At 50.6% G+C, this 21,759-nt stretch overlaps 1 protein-coding gene across 1 annotated transcript in view; it reads left to right on the forward strand.

Moving 5' to 3' along the window:
- Nucleotides 1-21,759, forward strand: part of TPRG1 (tumor protein p63 regulated 1) — a 51,173-nt gene that overhangs the window by 20,599 nt on the left and 8,815 nt on the right. Inside the window, exon 3 of the mRNA XM_060242753.1 lies at nucleotides 17,058-17,211. Within this exon, the coding sequence (XP_060098736.1) occupies nucleotides 17,058-17,211 (154 nt within the window). The remainder of the gene's footprint in view (nucleotides 1-17,057; nucleotides 17,212-21,759) is intronic.

Consider the following 21,759-nt stretch of genomic DNA (forward strand, 5'->3'; position numbering starts at 1 on the left):
CGATCAAGGCGCTTTGGAGACAGTGGATTTTTGTTACAGTGGTATTCATACCTAACAATAAATGGGAACATCACATACTGTTATTGATAGCAAAAGCTGTAGTGTACCGCTTTTGGCTTTAGTGGTCTACTCCGCCAAAGATGAAAAAGAAGAGATTGGACTTATAGCCTGTCCTTCACTTGGAGTCCCAGAGAAACTTACAACCTCCAGTTTGGTGTCGTGCTTAAGTGTGCAGACTCTTATCTGGGAGAACCGGGTTTGATTCCCCACTCCTCCACATGCACCTGCAGGAATGGCCTTGGGTCAGCCATAGCTCTGGCAGAAGTTGTCCTTGAAAGGGCAGCTGCTGGGAGAGCCCTCTCAGCCCCACCCACCTCGCAGGGTGTCTGTTGCGGGGGAGGAAGGGAAAGGAGATTGTGAGCCGCTCTCCTTGAGACTCTCCTTGAAAGGGCAGCTTCTGTGAGAGCCCTCTCCAGCCCCACCCACCTCACAGGGTGTCTGTTGTGGGGGAGGAAGGTAAAGGAGATTGTAGGCCGCTCTGAGACTCTTCGGAGTGGAGGGCGGGATATAAATCCAATATCTTCATCCACCTCACAGGGTGTCTGTTGTGGGGGAGGAAGGGAAAGGAGATTGTGAGCCGCTCTGAGACTCTTCGGAGTGGAGGGCGGGATATTAATCCAATATCTTCATCTACCTCACAGGGTGTCTGTTGTGGGGGAGGAAGGGAAAGGAGATTGTGAACCGCTCTGAGACTCTTCGGAGTGGAGGGCGGGATAGAAATCCAATATCTTCATCTACCTCACAGGGTGTCTGCTGTGGGGGAGGAAGGGAAAGGAGATTGTGAGCCGCTCTGAGACTCTTCGGAGTGGAGGGCGGGATATAAATCCAATATCTTCATCTACCTCACAGGGTGTCTGTTGTGGGGGAGGAAGGGAAAGGAGATTGTGAGCCGCTCTGAGACTCTTCGGAGTGGAGGGCGGGATATAAATCCAATATCTTCATCTACCTCACAGGGTGTCTGTTGTAGGGGGGTGGAAGGTAAAGGAGATTGCGAGCCGCTCTGAGACTCTTCGGAGTGGAGGGCGGGATAGAAATCCAATATCTTCATCTACCTCACAGGGTGTCTGCTGTGGGGGAGGAAGGGAAAGGAGATTGTGAGCCGCTCTGAGACTCTTCGGAGTGGAGGGCGGGATATAAATCCAATATCTTCATCTACCTCACAGGGTGTCTGTTGTGGGGGAGGAAGGGAAAGGAGATTGTGAGCCGCTCTGAGACTCTTCGGAGTGGAGGGCGGGATATAAATCCAATATCTTCATCTACCTCACAGGGTGTCTGTTGTAGGGGGGTGGAAGGTAAAGGAGATTGCGAGCCGCTCTGAGACTCTTCGGAGTGGAGGGCGGGATATAAATCCAATATCTTCATCTACCTCACAGGGTGTCTGTTGTGGGGGAGGAAGGGAAAGGAGATTGTGAGCCACTCTGAGACTCTTCGGAGTGAGGACGGGATATAAATCCAATATCTTCTTCTTCTTCTTCTTCTTTCCTTTCCAAAGCCCTCAACAGACACCCTGTGAAGTAGGTAGGGCTGAGCAGGGCGTTTTGGTAAAAGAAGCCCAGAAGGAATTTGTTTGCATATTAGGCCATGTTCTCTGTCGTCACCAGTGTTTCACATGGGGCTTTTTGTAGAAAAAGCCCAGCATGATTTGCCTATTAGGCCACAGCCCCTGACACCAAGCCAGCCGGGACTGCGTTCCTGTGCAGTCCTGCTCAAAAAAGCCCTGGGCTTTGGTGAACCAAAGGTCTGAATCAGTATAAGACTGGGTGAGTGGGCGTCAACGTGGCAGATGCGGCTCAATGTGGCCAAGTGCAAAGTAATGCACATTGGGGCCAAGAATCCCAGCTACAAATACAAGTTGATGGGGTGTGAACTGGCAGAGACTGACCAAGAGAGAGATCTTGGGGTCATGGTAGATAACTCACTGAAAATGTCAAGACAGTGTGCGTTTGCAATAAAAAAGGCCAACGCCATGCTGGGAATTATTAGGAAGGGAATTGAAAACAAATCAGCCAGTATCATAATGCCCCTGTATAAATCGATGGTGCGGTCTCATTTGGAGTACTGTGTGCAGTTCTGGTCGCCGCACCTCAAAAAGGATATTATAGCATTAGAGAAGGTGCAGAGAAGGGCAACTAGAATGATTAAAGGGCTGGAGCACTTTCCCTATGAAGAAAGGTTGAAACGCTTGGGACTCTTTAGCTTGGAGAAACGTCGACTGCGGGGTGACATGATAGAGGTTTACAAGATAATGCATGGGATGGAGAAAGTAGAGAAAGAAGTACTTTTCTCCCTTTCTCACAATACAAGAACTCGTGGGCATTCGATGAAATTGCTGAGCAGTCAGGTTAAAACGGATAAAAGGAAGTCCTTCTTCACCCAAAGGGTGATTAACATGTGGAATTCACTGCCACAGGAGGTGGTGGCGGCCACAAGTATAGCCACCTTCAAGAGGGGGTTAGATAAAAATATGGAGCACAGGTCCATCAGTGGCTATTAGCCACAGTGTATGTGTGTATATAACATTTTTTGCCACTGTGTGACACAGAGGGTTGGACTTGATGGGCCGTTGGCCTGATCCAACATGGCTTCTCTTATGTTCTTATAAGACAGCTTCAGGTATGTTTATTTGTGTTCAGCGAGAGGTCGTGACTCAGCGGTGGAACATCTGCTTTGAGATGCTGAAAGCCACGGGTTCAAACCCCCCCCCCCCCAGCATCCCCAATTGACAGGTGTCAATGACAGGTGATGTTGAAGACCTTTCTCTGCCTGAGATCCTGGAAGGCTCTTTCTTCCAGGGGAACTGATCTCTGCCATCTAGAGACTAATTGCAACTGCAGGAGAGAAAGAAGTCCTTTTCTCCCTTTCTCCCAATACAAGAACTCTTTGGGGCTCCATGAAATTGCTGAGCAATCGGGTTAGAACGGATAAAAGGAAGCCCTTCTTCACCCAAAGGGTGATTCGCACGTGGAATTCACTGCCACAGGAGGTGGTGGCGGCTGCAAGCAGAGACAGCTTCAAGAGGGGATTGGATAAAGATATTATAGCACTGGACAAAGTGCAGAGAAGGGCAACTAGAATGATTAAAGGGTTGGGACACTTTCCCTGTGAATAAAAGTTAAAACGCTTGGGGCTCTTTAGCTTGGAGAAACGTCGACTGCAGGGTGACATGATGCAGGTTTACAAGATAATGCATGGGATGGAGAAAGTAGAGAAAGAAGTCCTTTTCTCCCTTTCTCCCAATACAAGAACTCGTGAGCACTCCATGAAATTGCTAAGAAGTCGGGTTAGAACTGATAAAAGGAAGTCCTTCTTCACCCAAAGGGTGATTAACACGTGGAATTCACTGCCACAGGAGGTGGTGGTGGCTGCAAGCATAGCCAGCTTCAAGAGGGGGTTGGATAAACATCTGGAGCAGAGGTCCATCAGTGGCTATTAGCCACACAGCGTAGGGTATAAATGGAACTCCCTGTCTGGGGCAAGTGATGCTCCGTATTCTTGCTGCTTGGGGGGGCGGGGTAGAGTGGAAGGGCTTCTAGTGTCCTAGCCCCACCAATGGACTGCCTGATGGCACCTGGTGTTCTTTTTGGCCCCTGTGTGACACAGAGTGTTGGACTGGAGGGGCCACTGGCCTGATCCAACATGGCTTCTCTTATGTTCTAATGTGACACAGAGTGTTGGACTGGAGGGGCCGCTGGCCTGATCCAACATGGCTTCTCTTATGTTCTTATGTGACACAGAGTGTAGGACTGGATGGGCCGCTGGCCTGATCCAACATGGCTTCTCTTATGTTCTTATGTGACACAGAGTGTTGGACTGGAGGGGCCACTGGCCTGATCCAACATGGTTTCTCTTATGTTCTAATGTGACACAGAGTGTTGGACTGGAGGGGCCGCTGGCCTGATCCAACATGGCTTCTCTTATGTTCTTCTGTGACACAGAGTGTTGGACTGGAGGGGCCGCTGGCCTGATCCAACATGGCTTCTCTTATGTTCTTATGTGACACAGAGTGTTGGACTGGATGGGCCACTGGCCTGATCCAGCAGGGCTTCTCTTATGTTCTTATATGACACAGAGTGTTGGACTGGATGGGCCATTGGCCTGATCCAACATGGCTTCTCTTATGTTCTTATGTGATGCAGAGGGTTGGACTGGAGGGGCCACTGGCCTGATCTAACATGGCTTCTCTTATGCTCTTATGTGACACAGAGTGTTGGACTGGATGGGCCACTGGCCTGATCCAGCAGGGCTTCTCTTATGTTCTTATGTGACACAGAGTGTTGGACTGGATGGGCCATTGGCCTGATCCAACATGGCTTCTCTTATGTTCTTATGTGACACAGAGTGTTGGACTGGGTGGGCCATTGGCCTGATCCAACCTGGCTCCTCTTATGTTCTTATGTGACACAGATTGTTGGACTGGATGGGCCATTGGCCTGATCCAACATGGCTCCTCTTATGTTCTTATGTGACACAGAGTGTTGGACTGGATGGGCCATTGGCCTGATCCAACATGGCTCCTCTTATGTTCTTATGTGACACAGAGTGTTGGACTGGATGGGCCACTGGCCTGATCCAACATGGCTCCTCTTATGTTCTTATGTGACACAGAGTGTTGGACTGGATGGGCCATTGGCCTGATCCAACATGGCTCCTCTTATGTTCTTATGTGACACAGAGTGTTGGACTGGATGGGCCATTGGCCTGATCCAACATGGCTCCTCTTATGTTCTTATGTGACACAGAGTGTTGGACTGGAGGGGCCATTGGCCTGATCCAACATGGCTCCTCTTATGTTCTTATGTGACACAGAGTGTTGGACTGGATGGGCCACTGGCCTGATCCAACATGGCTCCTCTTATGTTCTTATGTGACACAGAGTGTTGGACTGGATGGGCCATTAGCCTGATCCAACATGGCTTCTCTTATGTTCTTATGTGACACAGAGTGTTGGACTGGGTGGGCCATTGGCCTGATCCAACCTGGCTCCTCTTATGTTCTTATGTGTCACAGATTGTTGGACTGGATGGGCCATTGGCCTGATCCAACATGGCTCCTCTTATGTTCTTATGTGACACAGAGTGTTGGACTGGATGGGCCATTGGCCTGATCCAACATGGCTCCTCTTATGTTCTTATGTGACACAGAGTGTTGGACTGGATGGGCCACTGGCCTGATCCAACATGGCTTCTCTTATGTTCTTATGAGATTTCCAAGCTCTGAGATATGATATCACGTCCACGCTGCACCCCCTCCCCTCTCCAAATGCTCCCCTGTCCACAAATCTGCAGGAATTTCCCAAGCTGGAGATGGCAACCCTAGTAGAAGGTGAATCTCCAGATTTTGGAGGCATGGCAAAAAAAAAAAAAAGAAGAAGTCAGTAGCCATTGCCTGGAATGGGAAGTGGAGGGAGATGGTGGAGAAGTGATCTCCGCTTTGGATATGCTGGACTCATAAGCCTTTAGGGATCTATTAATTCTATCTTTGTCTCTCTCCAAGGGAAAGAAAATACCTTCTTCAAACACATGAATAACATCTCCTTAAGTGGCTAGTAAAGCCTTCTCTCTCTTTCCCACTTTGATTTTGCGACGGTTCTTACGCTGCCTTGTAAACTGTGCCGCTAAGTACTGTAATTATCATTTTTTTCTGACTGCGTCGCTTGGTGGGCGTCACCTCGGCCGCATCTCTCACAGCTGGGTTGCCCCAGAAAAGCCAGTTAAAGGAATAACACAAAGTCAAGAATGGCCAAGCTTGTGCCCTTAAGAGACTATTCATAGAACCATAGAGTTGGAAGGGACCTCCAGGGTCATCTAGAACCACAGAATCGTAGAGTTGGAAGGGACCTCCAGGGTCATCTAGAATCATAGAGTTGGAAGGGACCTCCAGGGTCATCTAGAATCATAGAGTTGGAATGGACCTCCAGGGTCATCTAGAATCATAGAGTTGGAAGGGACCTCCAGGGTCATCTAGTATCATAGAGTTGGAAGGGACCTCCAGGGTCATCTAGAATCATAGAGTTGGAAGGGACCTCCAGGGTCATCTAGAATCATAGAGTTGGAAGGGACCTCCAGGGTCATCTAGTATCATAGAGTTGGAAGGGACCTCCAGGGTCATCTAGAATCATAGAGTTGGAAGGGACCTCCAGGGTCATCTAGAATCATAGAGTTGGAAGGGACTTCCAGGGTCATGTAGAATCATAGAGTTGGAAGGGACCTCCAGGGTCATCTAGTCCAACCCCCTGCACAATGCAGGAAACACACAAACACCTCCCCGTAAATTCACAGGATCTTCATCCCTGTCAGATGGCCATCTAGCCTCTGTTGAAAAACCTTCAAGGAGAGCCCACCAACTCCTGAGGAAGCCTGTTCCATTGAGGAACCGCTCTAACGGTCAGGAAGTTCTTCCTAATGTTGAGCCGGAAACTCTTTTGATTTAATTTCAACCCGTTGGTCCTGGTCCTACCTTCTGGGGCCACAGAGAACAATTCCACCCCGTCCTCTATAGGACAGCCCTTCAAGGACTTGAAGATGGTGATCATATCACCTCTCAGCCGCCTCTTCTCCAGGCTAAACAGTGCCTCTACCTCACAACCCCGCCCCCCCCCCCCGCTCCCAAGTTACGTTCACATATTACATTCTCTGGTTGTGGAAACCACAAGTTACATTCACACGTTAAATTCTCTGGTTGTAGAAACGGCTCCTTTTTGCAATTCCTGTCCCCCTTTTTATAGAATCATAGAATGATAGAGTTGGGAGGGACCTCCCAGGGTCATCTAGTCCAACCCCCTGCACAAGGCAGGAAATGCACAAATACCTCCCTCTAAATTCACAGGATCTGCGTTGCTGTCTGATGGCCATCTAGCCTCTTTAAAAAAGCTCCAAGACAGGAGAGCCCCGTACATGGCTCTCATGCATTTCAAGCATTTGTGTGCTCTTTATACGAAAAAATAATGCTGAAAATAGGGTTGCCAAACACCAGTTGCATCAAACACCACAGGGAACCACAACTTACAGATAATTAAATACACAGAACCAAAAGCTGTGACTAATGCATTTCATCTATTTGCATTGCAGCATTTGTTCACACGCAACTCTTTACCAACACACTCGTGTCCGTATAAATTATTTCCAATGTCTCTCAAAGTCCGTGTCATTCACAAAAAAATGTCGGGGATTGAACCTGGGACCTTCTGCTTACAAAGCAGATGCTCTACCCCTGAGCCACCGTCCCTCTCCTGATTGGCAGCGGCTCTCCAGGGTCTCAAGCGGAGGTTTTTCATGCCTACTTGCCTGGACCCTTTTTAGTTGGAGACGCCGGGGATTGAACCTGGGACCTTCTGCTTCCCAAGCAGATGCTCTACCGCTGAGCCCCTGTCCCTCCCAATTGGCAGCGGCTCTCCAGGGTCTCAAGCTGAGGTTTTTCACACCTATTTGCCTGGACCCTTTTTAGTTGGAGACGCCGGGGATTGAACCTGGGACCTTCTGCTTCCCAAGCAGATGCTCTACCACTGAGCCACCGCCCCTCCCCTGCTCTCCAGGGTCTCAAGCGGAGGTTTTTCACGCCTACTTGCCTGCACCCTTTTGAGTTGGAGATGCTGGGGATTGAACCTGGGACCTTCTGCTTACCAAGAAGATGCTCTACCCCTGAGCCACCATCCCTCCCCTGCTCTCCAGGGTCTCAAGCTGAGGTTTTTCATGCCTACTTGCCTGGACCCTTTTTAGTTGGAGACGCCGGGGATTGAACCTGGGACCTTCTGCTTCCCAAGCAGATGCTCTACCACTGAGCCACCGTCCCTCCCCTGCTCTCCAGGGTCTCAAGCGGAGGTTTTTCACGCCTACTTGCCTGCACCCTTTTGAGTTGGAGATGCCGGGGATTGAACCTGGGACCTTCTGCTTCCCAAGAAGATGCTCTACCCCTGAGCCACCCTCCCTCCTTCCTCTAGTTGATTAACCAAAGCTCCCGGGAAGGGCTTGGAGTGGAGCCAACTGACTCTGGAGCGCATAAAAGCAACACCTGCCTTTTTGGGGTTTGGAACAGCCGGAGGGGATGGAGAGAGCTGTAAACAAGCTCAGGAGATGGCGGGGGAGTCTTCTTTTTCTGACTCGGTGCCAACGTCCCTGGGGACCGATTTGTCATGCTGGAGTGGGGGAACTTCACCTGACGTCACGCGGCCTGCTGGCTCTCCCTTGCCCGGATATGTGCCAAAGAGTTTGCAGCTTTCCTTTGTGCGGGTCCATCAACACCCAAGGGCAAAGGGCAGTGTCGTGCGTTGCCAGTAAGGGCAGGCCTATTGTCTTCCATGGAAAAGGGACCTGTGCTCTCCACTCCTTCGCCTTTGCAGAGCCCTGCCCTGAGTCAATCTCAGCTCCGTCTCTTGTGTTTGCTCTCCCTTTCTTTGCACGCCCTGCCTTTGGAGCAAGAACAAGCGTCTGGGTTCCCTCGTAAATCTCGATGCGCCACCGCCACCCGGGGCTACGTTTTTAACTCCTTCTCTGAAATCGGAGAGGAGGAAGGTGGATTCGAAGACGCAGCGGGGTGCAAATCGCTGGTCTGCTTCTTCGCTCAGCCGATTGCATCAGGGACTCTTCGCTGGGCAGGGGGTGGAGGGATGGATTTGCAAAGAGGATTTGCAACGTTTGGGGAAACAGTCTGGAGACAGAAGAAGTCTGCAGATTTACACCCTGCCCTTATCTCTGAATCAGAGACTCAGAGCGCTCACACTCTCAGAGTGGCTCACAATCTCGAGAGCCAGTTTGGTGTAGTGGTTAAGTGTGCGGACTCTTAACTGGGAGAACCGGGTTTGATTCCCCACTCCTCCACTGGCCTTGGGTCAGCCATAGCTCTTGCAGGAGTTGTCCTTGAAAGGGAAGCTGCTTTGAGAGCCCTCTCAGCCCCACCCACCCCACAGGGTGTCTGCTGTGGGGGGAGAAGATATAGGAGGTTGTAAGCCGCTCTGAGTCTCTGATTCAGAGAGAACAGCGGGGTATAAATCTGCAGCCGCCTTCGTTGTCATCGTCTTCTCCTTTATCTCCTCCCCCCACAACAGACACCCTGTGAAGTGGGCGGGGCTGAGAGAGCACTCCCAGCAGCTGCCTTTTCAAGGACAACCTTTGGGAGAACTATGGCTGGAAAGGAAAGGTCCCCTGTGCAAGCTTCAGTCGTTTCCAACTGTTGTTGCTTGCACAATGTTTTCATGGCAGACTTTTTATGGGATGCGTTGCTCTTGCCTCCCCAGTCTTTTACACTCCCCCCCCCCCTGCCCCCAGCAAGCTGGGTACTCATTTACGGACCTCGGAAGGATGGAAGGCTGAGTCAACCTCGAGCCGGCGACCTGAACCAGCTTTCGCTGGGATAGAATTCAGGTCGTGAGCAGAGAGTTCAGATCACGGTACTGCTGCTTTACCACTCTGCGCCATGGGGCTGACCCCAGGCCATTCCAGCAGGTGCAAGTGGAGGAGTGGGGAATCAAACCCCATTCTCCCAGATAAGAATCGGTGCACTTCACCACTACACCAAACTGGCTCTTCAGATGGCCATCTGACAGCAATGAGGATCCCGTGAAAACGGGAGAGGAAGAAAATAGTTCTCCATATATATATATATATATATATATATATATATATATATATATATATATATATATATATATATATATATATTAATCTGAGGAAGCCATCCATAGTATATGGAGTAGAGACAAGTATTTCCTTCTTTGTGCCTTGAAATTTCTTCTTCATCCATAGAATAATTAACATGTAGAATCAAGAGTCCAGCTTGCGACGTAAGAACAGATGCACTCACCTTCTAGCTGCATCTGGAGAAGTGACTTCAGTGACTCATAGAATCCTAGAATCATAGAGTTGGAAGGGACCTCCAGGGTCATCTAGTCCAACCCCCTGCACAATGCAAGAAACTCACAAACCCCTCCCCCTAAATTCACAGGATCCTCATTGCTGTCAGATGGCCATCTAGCCTCTGTTGAAAAACCTCCAAGGAAGAAGAGCCCACACCTCCCGAGGAAGCCTGTTCCACTGAGAAATTGCTCTAACGGTCAGGAAGTTCTTCCTAATGCTGAGCCGGAAACTCTTCTGATTTAATTTCAACCCATTGGTTTTGGTCCTACCTTCCAGGGCCACAGAAAACAATTCCACACCATCCTCTCTATGACAGCTCTTCAAGGACTTGAAGATGGTGATCCTATCACCTCTCAGCCGCCTCCTCTCCAGGCTAAACATCTCCAGCTCCTTCAACCTTTCCTCATAGGACTTGGTCTCCAGACCCCTCTGTATGACAGCTCTTCAAGGACTTGAAGATGGTGATCCTATCACCTCTCAGCCGCCTCCTCTCCAGGCTAAACATCCCCAGCTCCTTCAACCTTTCCTCAGAGGACTTGGTCTCCAGATCCCTCACCATCTATTTCCTGGACCCTTTTTAGTTGGAGATGCCGGGGACTGAACCTGGGACTAGTGCTCTCTCTAAGCTGAGTTAGCATGAGCTAGCTCACAGATTTTTAGCCTCCAGCTCACACATTTTTGTCTTAGCTCAGGAAGGAGGACCCCAGAGCACAACGATTGACGAAGGGGCTCACAACTTTATTGTCAGTAGCTCACCACTTGAATGCCCGTAGCTCGCAAAGCAGAATTTTTGCTCACAAGACTCTGCAGCTGAGAGGGAACGTTGCCCAGGACCTCCTGCTTACCAAGCAGATGTTCTACCACGAAGCCACTGTCTCTCCCTAAAGTCAGTATTGTCTGTTCAGACTGGCAGTGGCTCTCCGGGGTCTCAAGCTGAGGTTTTTCACGCCTATTTTGAGTTGGAGATGCCGGGGATTGAACCTGGGACCTTCTGCTTCCCAAGCAGATGCTCTACCCCTGAGCCACTGTCCCTCCCCTGATTGGCAGCGGCTCTCCAGGGTCTCAAGCTGAGGTTTTTCACGCCTATTTGCCTGGACCTTTTGGAGTTGTAGATGCCGGGGATTGAACCTGGGACCTTCTGCTTCCCAAGCAGATGCTCTACCCCTGAGCCACTGTCCCTCCCCTGATTGGCAGCGGCTCTCCAGGGTCTCAAGCTAAGGTTTTTCACGCCTATTTGCCTGGACCCTTTTGAGTTGGAGGTGCCGGGGATTGAACCTGGGACCTCCTGCTTACCAAGCAGATGTTCTTCCACTGAGCCACCGTCCCTCCCTGGAGGTTGGACTCTACGGCAGGCATATCAAACTCATTCGTTATGAGGGCCGGATCTGACCTCAATGAGACCTTGCTGGGCCAGGCAGGGTTGTGTCTGGCCGGGCTGTGTGTGTAGCTATTTAAGATTAGGTAGCAGCAGGGAGCGCCTCTGCATATTAGGCCACACACCCCTGATGTAACCAATCCTCCCAGAGCTTACAGGGCTCTTCTTACAGGGCCTACAGGAAGCTCCAGGAGGATTGGCTACATCAGGGGTGTGTGGCCTAATATGCAAAGGAGGTCCTGCTAGAATTCCTTACAGGGGTCTTCTTACAGGGCCTACTGGAAGCTCCAGGAGGATTGGCTACATCAGGGGGGCGTGGCCTAATATGCAAAGGAGGTCCTGCTAGAATTCCTTACAGGACTCTTCTTACAGGGCCTACAGGAAGCTCCAGGAGGATTGGCTACATCAGGGGTGTGTGGCCTAATATGCAAAGGAGGTCCTGCTAGAATTCCTGACAGGGCTCTTCTCACAGGGCCTACAGGAAGCTCCAGGAGGATTGGCTACATCAGGGGTGTGTGGCCTAATATGCAGAAGAGCTCCTGCTAGAAAAAGAGACCTGGGTACCAGAGAAGTAAACTTTTTAAAGGACACAGCCAAACATGACTAGAGCTTTTTTTTTTAAAAAAAGTTAAAATAAAATATCCTTAAAATATTAGCACTTGTTTGTCTTAAAGGTGCTTTCTTTGTATCTCTCCCATGGGATCCAGGGAACTGGGCTAAGGAAGCCCTGGCTCTTTCCCTCCCTCCCCAGGGGACCAGGAGGGAGAGAAGCCTCAGCCAATGGAGAAAACTGAGGTTTTGCTCTGTCACTCCTATGCGATTGAGCAAGCCTTGCAAAGCAAGCTGCGATGCAGAAGGAAGCAAGAGAGAGGGAGATGGAAGCAGACAAGAGTCAGTTGCTCGGGGGCCTGATGGGAGCCGTCCGGGAGCCTGATTCGGTCCTCGGGCCACTTGTTTGACACCTCTGCTCTACAGCATCATATCCTGAGGAACTCCCTCCCCTCCCCTCCCTTCCCCTCCCCAAACCCAGCCCTACACAGACTCTGCTCCCAAAATCTCCAGGAATTTTCCCACCCAGTCATGGCAACCCTCTTTTCCCTTCCTTCTTGGATCTGGAGGTGTGTGCGGAAGCTGCAGTCCATTTGGCAGGAGGGAATAAAGGGGTGGCAGCTGTGAAGGACTCTGAGGTGTGGGTGAAATGTAACTCCCTCCACCCCAAAAGGAGTGGGTTTGCCCACCGGCTCTCTTATGTCGTTGAGTGTTCCTTGCTCTTTTCTCCGAAAGAAAAAGGGTACCCGTCAAACACGCAGCTGCTGAAGTGTTACGTGGAAGATGTGAGGGAGCAGAAGTTCCAAAGCGTAAGGGTACCACCAGCCAAAGACCAGGAGGCTTCGTGTTCCTCACACCCTCAAGCCAGGTGCTCTCTGAATGGGAAAACCGGTGTTGAGAACATTGGGTGACCGCTCAGCCTTAGCTGTTCCCTTCTCAGAATTTGGAACCCGCAACCGTGCTGTGTTTTTGTGGTCTTTGCACAGAGGCGAGGGGAGGATTTATTTAGTTTTCACAGACAATGGAAATCCGCGCCAGAGTTTTGGCACCCACCACAGATGTGTTTTGGAAACTGATCGTCCTCACATTTCAAATGGGAAACCTGAGCGTTATTTTTTTTTTCTTTTACATCTGATCACCCTCTCTCTTTTGAAAGATTTCAATTGATTTGGGTTTTTTAAAAAAGAAACAGAAAGCAACTGCAAATGCTTTTTTTAAGAAATGTTCTTACTAATGCAGATTTTTTTTTTAATTAACAGACAACACATCACATTTCTAACCGATAATTAATTCTGACTCTGTATGTTGTCATAACATACCTTCAGGTGCCATCAACCTGAAATCATTTTATTTTTTTTTGTAGGGTTAGGGAGAATTGTAGGGGAGAGTCCAGTGATAAAGCATGCAGAAAGTCCAGGTTCAAATCCTGGCATCTCTGATTCAAAATGTGAAAGAAGAAGAAGATGATTTTGGATTTATATCCCGCCCTATACTCTGAATCTCAGAGTGGTCACAATCTCCTCTACTTTCCCCCCCCCCCCACGACAACAGACACCCTGTGAAGTAGGCAGGGCTGAGAGGGCTCCAACAGCAGCTGCCCTTTCAAGGACAACCTCTGTCAGAGCTATGGCTGACCCAAGGCCATTCCAGCATCTGCAAGTGGAGGAGTGGGGAATCAAACCCAGTTCTCCCAGATAAGAGTCCTACCCTTAACCCCTACACTAAACTGGCTCTTACAGCAGCTGCCCTTTCAAGGACAACTCCTACAAGAGCTATGACTGACCCAAGGCCATTCCAGCAGCTGCAAGTGGCTGAGTGGGGAATCAAACCTGGTTCGCCCAGATAAGAGTCCGCGCACTTAACCACTACACCAAACTGGCTCTTACAGCAGCTGCCCTTTCAAGGACAACTCCTACAAGAGCTATGGCTGCCCCAAGGCCATTCCAGCAGCTGCAAGTGGAGGAGTGGGGAATCAAACCCGGTTCTCCCAGATAAGAGTCCGCGCACTTAACCGCTACACCAAATTGGCTCTCAGACACTCAGAGCAGCTCACAATCTCCATTATCTTCCTCCCCCACAACAGACACTCTGTGAGGTGGGTGGGGCTGAGAGAACTCTGAGAGAAGCTGCCCTTTCAAGGAGAACTCCTACGAGAGCTATGGCTGACCCAAGGCCATTCCAGCAGGTGCAAGTGGAGGCGTGGGGAATCAAACCCGGTTCTCCCAGATAAGAGAGCTGTGGCTGACCCAAGCCATTCCAGCAGCTGCAAGTGGAGAAGTCGGGAATCGAACCCGGTTCTCCCAGATAAGAGCCCGCACACTTAACCGCTACACCAAACTGACTCTCTTCTGCCTAAGACTTGCGTTCATTCTGTCCAAGCCATGCTAACTGATATGATCACCAGTTTGCTGTAATGGTGAAGTGTGCGGACTCTTGCCTGGGAGAACCAGGTTTGATTCCCCACTCCTCTACATGCGCCTACTGGAGTGGCCTTGAGTCAGTCACCAGTTCTAGCAGAGCTGTTCTTGTCAAGAGCAGTTCTCTCCAAGCTCTCTCAGCCCCACCTGCCTCACAGGGTTGCTGCTGTGAGGAGGGGAAGGAAAAGGAGGTTGTGAGCCGCTCTGAGACTCTGATGTAGTGCTTAAGTGTGCGGACTCTTACCTGGGAGAACTGGGTTTGATTCCCCACTCCTCCAATTGCACCTGATGGAATGGCCTTGGGTCAGCCAGAGCTTTTGTAGGAGTTGTCCTTGAAATTGTCCTAGGAGATTGTGACCACTCTGAGATTCAGAGTATAGGGCGGGATATAAATCTAATATCTTCTTCTTCCTTCGGATAGTGAAGGGTGGGATATAAATCCAGTATCAGCATCACCACCATCACCATCATCTTTAAGCACCTGCAGGGTTCTCATATGAAGGATGGTGTGGAGTTGTTTTCTGTTGCCCCAGAAGGGCAGACCCAAACCAGAGGGTTGAAATTATATCAGAAGTGTTTCCAGCGAAACATTAGGAAGAACTTCCTGACTGTTAGAGCGGTTCCTCAGTGGAACAGGCTTCCTCCTTGGGAGGTGGTGGGCTCTCCTTCCTTGGAGGTTTTTAAACAGAGGCTAGATGGCCATCTGACAGCAATGAGGATCCAGTGAATTTAGGGGGAGGCGTTTGTGAGTTTCCTGCATTGTGCAGCGGGTTGGACTAGATGACCCTGGTGGTCCCTTCCAACTCTAAGATTCTAGGATTCCTGACCTCAGTGGAACAGGCTTCCTCAGGAGGTGGTGGGCTCTCCTTCCTTGGGGTTTTTTTTAACAGAGGCTAGATGGCTATCTGACAGCAATGAAGAGCCTGTGAATTTAGGGGGAGGCGTTTGTGAGTTTCCTGCATTGTGCAAGGGGTTGGACTAGTTGACCTTGGAGGTCCCTTTCAATTCTATGATTCCTGACTGTTAGAGTGGTTCCTCAGTGGAACAGGCTTCCTCAGGAGGTGGTGGTCTCTCCTTCCTTGGAGGTTTCTCAACAGAGGCTAGATGGCCATCTGACAGCGATGAAGATCCTGTGAATTTAGGGGGAAGTGTTTGTGAGTTTCCTGCGTTGTGCAGGGGGTTGGACTAGATTACCTGGATGTGCTTTCCAGCTCTATGATTCCTGACCGTTAGAGCAATTCCTCAGTGGAACAGGCTTCCTTGGGAGGTGGTAGGCTCTCCTTCCTTGGAGGTTTTTCAACAGAGGCTAGATGCCCATCTGACAGCAATGAGGATCCTGTGAATTTAGAGGGAGGTGTTTGCGAGTGTCCTGCCTTGTGCAGGGGGTTGGCCTAGATGACCCTGGAGGTCCCTTCCAGCTCTATGATTCTAGGATTCACAGCCTTTGCTTCTACAGACAGTGCTGGTCACATCTGAGTCAGGTCAACAGAGACAGAATGCACGTTTTTCTGAATGGTGCTTCTGGGCTTCCGTTTGCCTTGAGGACGTCCTTGGTGACGAGGGTGGGGTCCAGAGGTGGCAGGAAGGTTTAGATGTTCCCATTCATAGCCAAGCATCCAGGGTGGCTGGGACTGTGTCTTCTGCCTTGAACAACCGGAAGGCTCGCTACGCCCTTCCTGAAACAATTGCTTTGCCTGCAAAGAACCATCTGCGTGCATTGCATTGTGCAGGGCAGAGGGGTTTTTTTGTAGAATAAGCCAGCAGGTACTCATTTGGAGATCAGGCCACACCCCCTGATGTCACCATGGTTACACACAGGGCCTTTTTGGTAGAAAAAGCCCAGCAGGAACTCATTTGGAGATCAGGCCACACCCCCTGATGTCACCATGGTTACACACAGGGCCTTTTTGGTAGAAAAAGCCCAGCAAGAACTCATTTGCCTGTTAAGCCACGCACCCCTGACGACAACCATCGTTTTGCACAGGGCTTTTTTTGTAGAAAAAGAAGAAGATATTGGATTTATATCTCGCCCTATACTCTGAATCTCAGAGTCTCAGAGCGGCTCACAATCTCCTTTCCCTTCCTCCCCCACCACAGACACCCCGTGAGGCAGGTAAGGCTGGAGAGGGCTCTCCCAGCAGCTGCCCTTTCAAGGACAGAGGCTCAGAGCAGCCTACAATCTCCTTTCCCTTCCTCCCCCACAACAGACACCCTGTGAGGTGGTTGGGGCTGAGAGAGCTCTCCCAAAAGCTGCCCTTTCAAGGACAGAGTCTCAGAGCGGCCTACAATCTCCTTTCCCTTCCTTCCCCACAACAGACACCCTGTGAGGTGGTTGGGGCTGAGAGAGCTCTCCCAGAAGCTGCCCTTTCAAGGACAGAGCAGCCTACAACCTCCTTTCCCTTCCTCCCCCACAACAGACACCCTGTGAGGCAGGTGGGACTGAGAGAGCTCTCTTAGAAGCTGCCCTTTCAAGGACAACTCTTGTGAGAGCTCTGGCTGACCCAAGGCCATGCTAGCAGGTGCAAGTGGAGGAGTGGGGAATCCAACCCGGTTCTCCCAGATAAGAGTCCGCGCACTTAGCCACTACACACCAAACTAGCCCAAAAGCGACTCATTTGCATAGCAGACCCCACCCCCAGACACCAAGCCAGCCAGAACTGCGTTCCTGTGCGTTCCGGCTCAAAACGAGCCTCGGTGCAGGGTATCGATAAAGAGACAGGGTCCTGCCATAAGGTTGCCAACCTCCAGGTAGAGTCTGGAGATTTCCCAGAATGACAACTGTTCTTTTGAAACGCTCTGTGTTTCTAGGAGAGAAGGAGAAGGCCTGAGGATCTACTGGGGTAAGCAGCGAGAACCTGATTTCCTCTCCCGCTGGAACCCGTTTTCCACCGAAGTGCCTTATGCAACTTTCATGGAACATCCGGTGAAGAACACCAACGAGAGGTTTAGCGACATCTGCCAGGTGAGAAAGTCAATTTGCATGGGCTTGTCACGGGCTGGGGCCGGGTCAGGCAAAGTCCAGGGGCAGTCCAAGGTCTGTAGCTGGTGAGCAAAGAGAGTCCAAGGCGCCAAAACCGAATCACAGTCCAGGTATCGCAGGTCAGAGGTTCAGAAGCCGAAGTCAGGGGGTCCAGAAGTCAAAGCCAAAGTCAGGGAGTCCAGGAGCCAAAGTCAAAAGCTGAAGTGGATGCTAGAACGTCAGGTAAGTGACTAGTTGCTTCCACAAAGCCTCCTCCCAAAGCCCACAGCTGTATAGCCCTCTGCTGTCTGTTGCCCATTTGGGCTAATTGCTGGCTCAGAGAGGCAGCCAGGATCCTGCTGATACTCAAGCATCCTCACTCCTAGAAGGGCCAGAATCCTTTCAAAACTCAGGGCTCAGGGAGCGTCTTGCTCGTGAGCGTGCTGCCCTCCTCCGATCCCTGAGGTCCTGACGAAGGCGGTCACGCACACGAGCCACCCGAGAGGGCGAGGCAGGGGGGCTTCTCCAGCAGGAGGCAGGGGCACTGGTGCAGGTGGCAGGGGCACAGTTTCTTCTGCAGGCTCAGCTTCTTCTGCAGGGTCCCCAGTACCCATGACAGGGCTGTAGCTAAAGGCACCCAGGTCCCCACTAGTGGTGGAAGACCCCCTTCCCCCTGATGCCTCCGACCCCCGTTGTTCACCTGGGTGGCGGCGAGAAAATGGGGGCAGCCAGACGAAGGGCACACGATCAATCGTCGTCCCTGGCATTGTGACACATCGCTTCCAGACGCGACACTGTGACATCGGGTGATGCTCAACCCCTTGCCCCAAACTCTTTTGCAGGGTTTTCCAAACTACCTCCCCCCGCGGCCCGGTCATTTTTACACTTCTCCATGCAAGGGTCACTCCCAGACTAGACTACTGTAACTCGCTCTGCGCTGGCTTACCCTTGAGACTGATCCGGAAACTGCAGCGGGTGCAGAATGCGGCGGCTTGCCTGATGATTGCACCGCCTTGATGGGTGGGCATTCGGCCGGCGCTCTGCGGTCTGCACTGGCTGCCCATCGAGTACCGGATCCGCTTCAAGGTTTTAGTTCTAACGTTTAAAGCCTTACGTGGCCTGGGACCAACATACCCGCGGGACCGTCTCCTTCCATATATGCCCTGGAGGTCGTTACGTTCAGCCTCCCAACATCTGTTGGCCATCTCCGGGCCAAGAGATGTCCGCTTAGCCTCAATTAGGGCCAGGGCTTTTTCGGGCCTGCCCCCGACCTGGTGGAATCAGCTCCCTACAGAAATGCGGGTCCTACCTGGCTTATTAGACTTCTGTAGGGCCTGTAAAACGAAGCTGTTCTATCCAGGCTTTTAGTTGAGGCTGAGGGCGTCTATTCTTGATCTGGTCGCGGCTGGGACATCTAAAGAAGAAGCAAGAAAATACTGGATGAAATTTTATGCCTGGTTAGACATGCAAGACTCTTAAGATTCTCTGGTGTGAACTTATTTCTCCTTCTTTTTCCCCCCCTGTATTCTATATCACAAAATTGCCTTTACTGGAATTGTCAAAACTAAAAGATAACTTTAACAAAAGATTTATAGTATAAAATTTTAAAAAGTTGATGATGTTTAGTATAGACATAACTATAAGGGACAATTTAGGTAAAGAAAGTATTGTAGATGCAAGCTTGTATTTTTCAAAAGTATTTTTATGCAAAATAACGTCAAATGTATTGTGTTTTCTATTCCCCTAATCCCTTACTCTTTCTGAAACCAATAAAACTCTTGGTGTAGTGGCTAAGTGTGCGGACGCTTATCTGGGAGAACCGGGTTTGATTCCCCACTCCTCCACTTGCACCTGCTGGAATGGCCTTGGGTCAGCCAGAGCTCTGGCAGAGGTTGTCCTTGAAAGGGCAGCTGTTGGAAGAGCCCTCACAGGGTGTCTGTTCTGGGGGAGGAAGGGAAAGGAGATTGTAGGCCACTCTGACACTCTGTCCTTGAAAGTGCAACTTGTGGGAGAGCCCTCTCAGCCCCACCCACCTCACAGGGTGTCTGTTGTGGCGGAGGAAAGGAAAGGAGATTGTAGGCCACTCTGAGACTCTGTCCTTGAAAGTACAGCTTCTGAGAGAGCTCTCTCAGCCCCATCCACCTCACAGGGTGTCTGTTGTGGGGTAGGAAGGGAAAGGAGATTGTAGGCCACTCTGAGACTCCTTCCTTAAAAGTGCTGCTTCTGGGAGAGCCCTCTCAGCCCCACCCACCTCACAGGGTGTCTGTTGCAGGGGGAGGGGAAGGGAAAGGAGATTGTAGGCCGCTCTGAGACTCTGTCCTTGAAAAGGCAGCTTCTGGGAGAGCCCTCTCAGCCCCACCCACCTCACAGGGTGTCTGTTGTGGGGTAGGAAGGGAAAGGAGATTGTAGGCCACTCTGAGACTCTGTCCTTGAAAGTGCTGCTTCTGGGAGAGCCCTCTCAGCCCCACCCGCCTCACAGGGTGTCTGTTGCGGGGGGGGAGGGAGATTGTAAACCGCTCTGAAACTCGAGTGGAGGGTGGAATATAAATCCAATGTCTTCTTCTTCTTCTTCTTCTTCTATAAAATCTATTCTTGATCTGGTTGGCCTCCCCTATCTGCACTGTCATATGCGAAATGTTATGATGTGAGACAGCCGGCTCAACATGAGGAAGAACTTCCTGACCGTTCCTCAGTGGAACAGGCTTCCTCGGGAGGTGATGGGCTCTCCTTCCTTGGAGGTTTTTCAACAGAGGCTAGATGGCCCTCTGACAGCAATGAAGATCCTGTGAATTTAGGGGGAGGGGTTTGTGAATTTCCTGCATTGTGCAGGGGGTTGGACTAGATGACCCTGGAGGTCCCTTCCAACTCTAGGATTCCATATAGAGGATGGTGCGGAGTTGTTTTCTATGGCCCCAGAAGGTAGGACCAGAACTAACGGGTTGAAATTAAATCAAAGGAGTTTGCGGCTCAACATGAGGAAGAACTTCCTGACCGTTCCTCAGTGGAACAGGCTTCCTCGGGAGGTGGTGGGCTCTCCTTCCTTGGAGGTTTTTCAACAGAGGCTAGATGGCCATCTGACAGCAATGAAAATCCTGTGAATTTAGGGGGAGGTGTTTGTGGGTTTCCTGCCTTGTGCAGGGGGTTGGACTCGATGACCCTGGAGGTCCCTTCCACCTCTATGATTCCATATAGAGGATGGTGCGAAGTTGTTTTCTGTGGCCCCAGAAGGTACAGCCAGAACTAACGGGCTGAAATGAAATCAGAAGAGTTTGCGGCTCAACATTAGGAAGAACTTCCTGACCGATTCTTCAGTGGAAGAGGCTTCCTCCTCGGGAGGTGGTGGGCTCTCCTTCCTTGGAGGGTCTTCAACAGAGGCTGGAGGTCCCTTCCAACTCTATGATTCTGATTCTATGAATTTGCTTTGCACAGGATGGATTTTGCAGTCCTTTTCAGTCTGTAGAGTTTCCCCCTATAATATGGTGGGTTCGATGCATTGAAGAGGCGAGGTGGTCGTGAACATCAGCTCCTTATTGGGCGCAGCACGGTAGAAGACTGCACTAAAGAAAGGCTGAGGAACGGGGCCAACTATATAGAACCCTGGGTTCCCACACAAGCACGTTATTGGATCGTTCAAAGTGGCAGGGGGCTCGTGATTGGAGCAGGGGGTGGGATTTGGATCCTGATGCCCATTGTTCCCAAGTCCCCAAGCTCTGTCCTTCTAGCTCCAACGAGCCCGGGAGGAACACTCGTAAGAGTCCACACTTTGGTCCACATACAATTGTTGTTGTTCAGTCGCACAGTCGAGTCCGACTCTTTGCGACCCCATGGAAGTCGTGACAGACATCACATTTCTGGGATCCAAGATCACTGCAGATGGCGACTGTAGCCATGAAATTAAAAGACGTTTGCTCCTTGGGAGGACAGCTATGGCAAACCTGGGCAGTAGAATAAAAAGGAGAGACATCACCCTGCCCACAAAAGTCCGTATTGTCAAAGTGATGGTATTCCCAGCAAGTAATGTATGGCTGTGAGAGCTGGACCATAAGGAAGGCCGAGCGCAGAAGAATAGATGCTTTTGAGCTGTGGTGCTGGAGAAGAATCTTGAGAGTCCCTTGGACTGCAAGAAGATCCAATTAGTCAGTCCAAAGGGAAATCAACCCAGACTGTTCCCTGGAAGGTCAGATGCTGAAGCTGAAGCTCAAATACTTTGGCCACCCAATGAGAAGGGAGCCCTCACTGGAGAAGACTCTTGACAGTCCCTTGGACTGCAAGAAGATCCAATTAGTCAGTCCTAAGGGAAATCAACCCAGACTGTTCCCTGGAAGGTCAGATGCTGAAGCTGAAGCTCAAATACTTTGGCCACCAAAGGAGAAGGGAGCGCTCACTGGAGAAGACTCGAGAGTCGCTTGGACTGCAAGAAGATCCAAGCAGTCAGTCCAAGCAGTCGGACTGCTAGAGAGGACCGTAAATCAAGGATCCGCCAAATGCGGTTTAAAGATCTATACCGCACTGCTGGTACTAGCAGAACTAGCGTCAATTTCCATCAGTACT

Source organism: Heteronotia binoei, chromosome 6 (genome assembly GCF_032191835.1).
Source record: "Heteronotia binoei isolate CCM8104 ecotype False Entrance Well chromosome 6, APGP_CSIRO_Hbin_v1, whole genome shotgun sequence".
Lineage (NCBI taxonomy): Eukaryota > Metazoa > Chordata > Lepidosauria > Squamata > Gekkonidae > Heteronotia > Heteronotia binoei.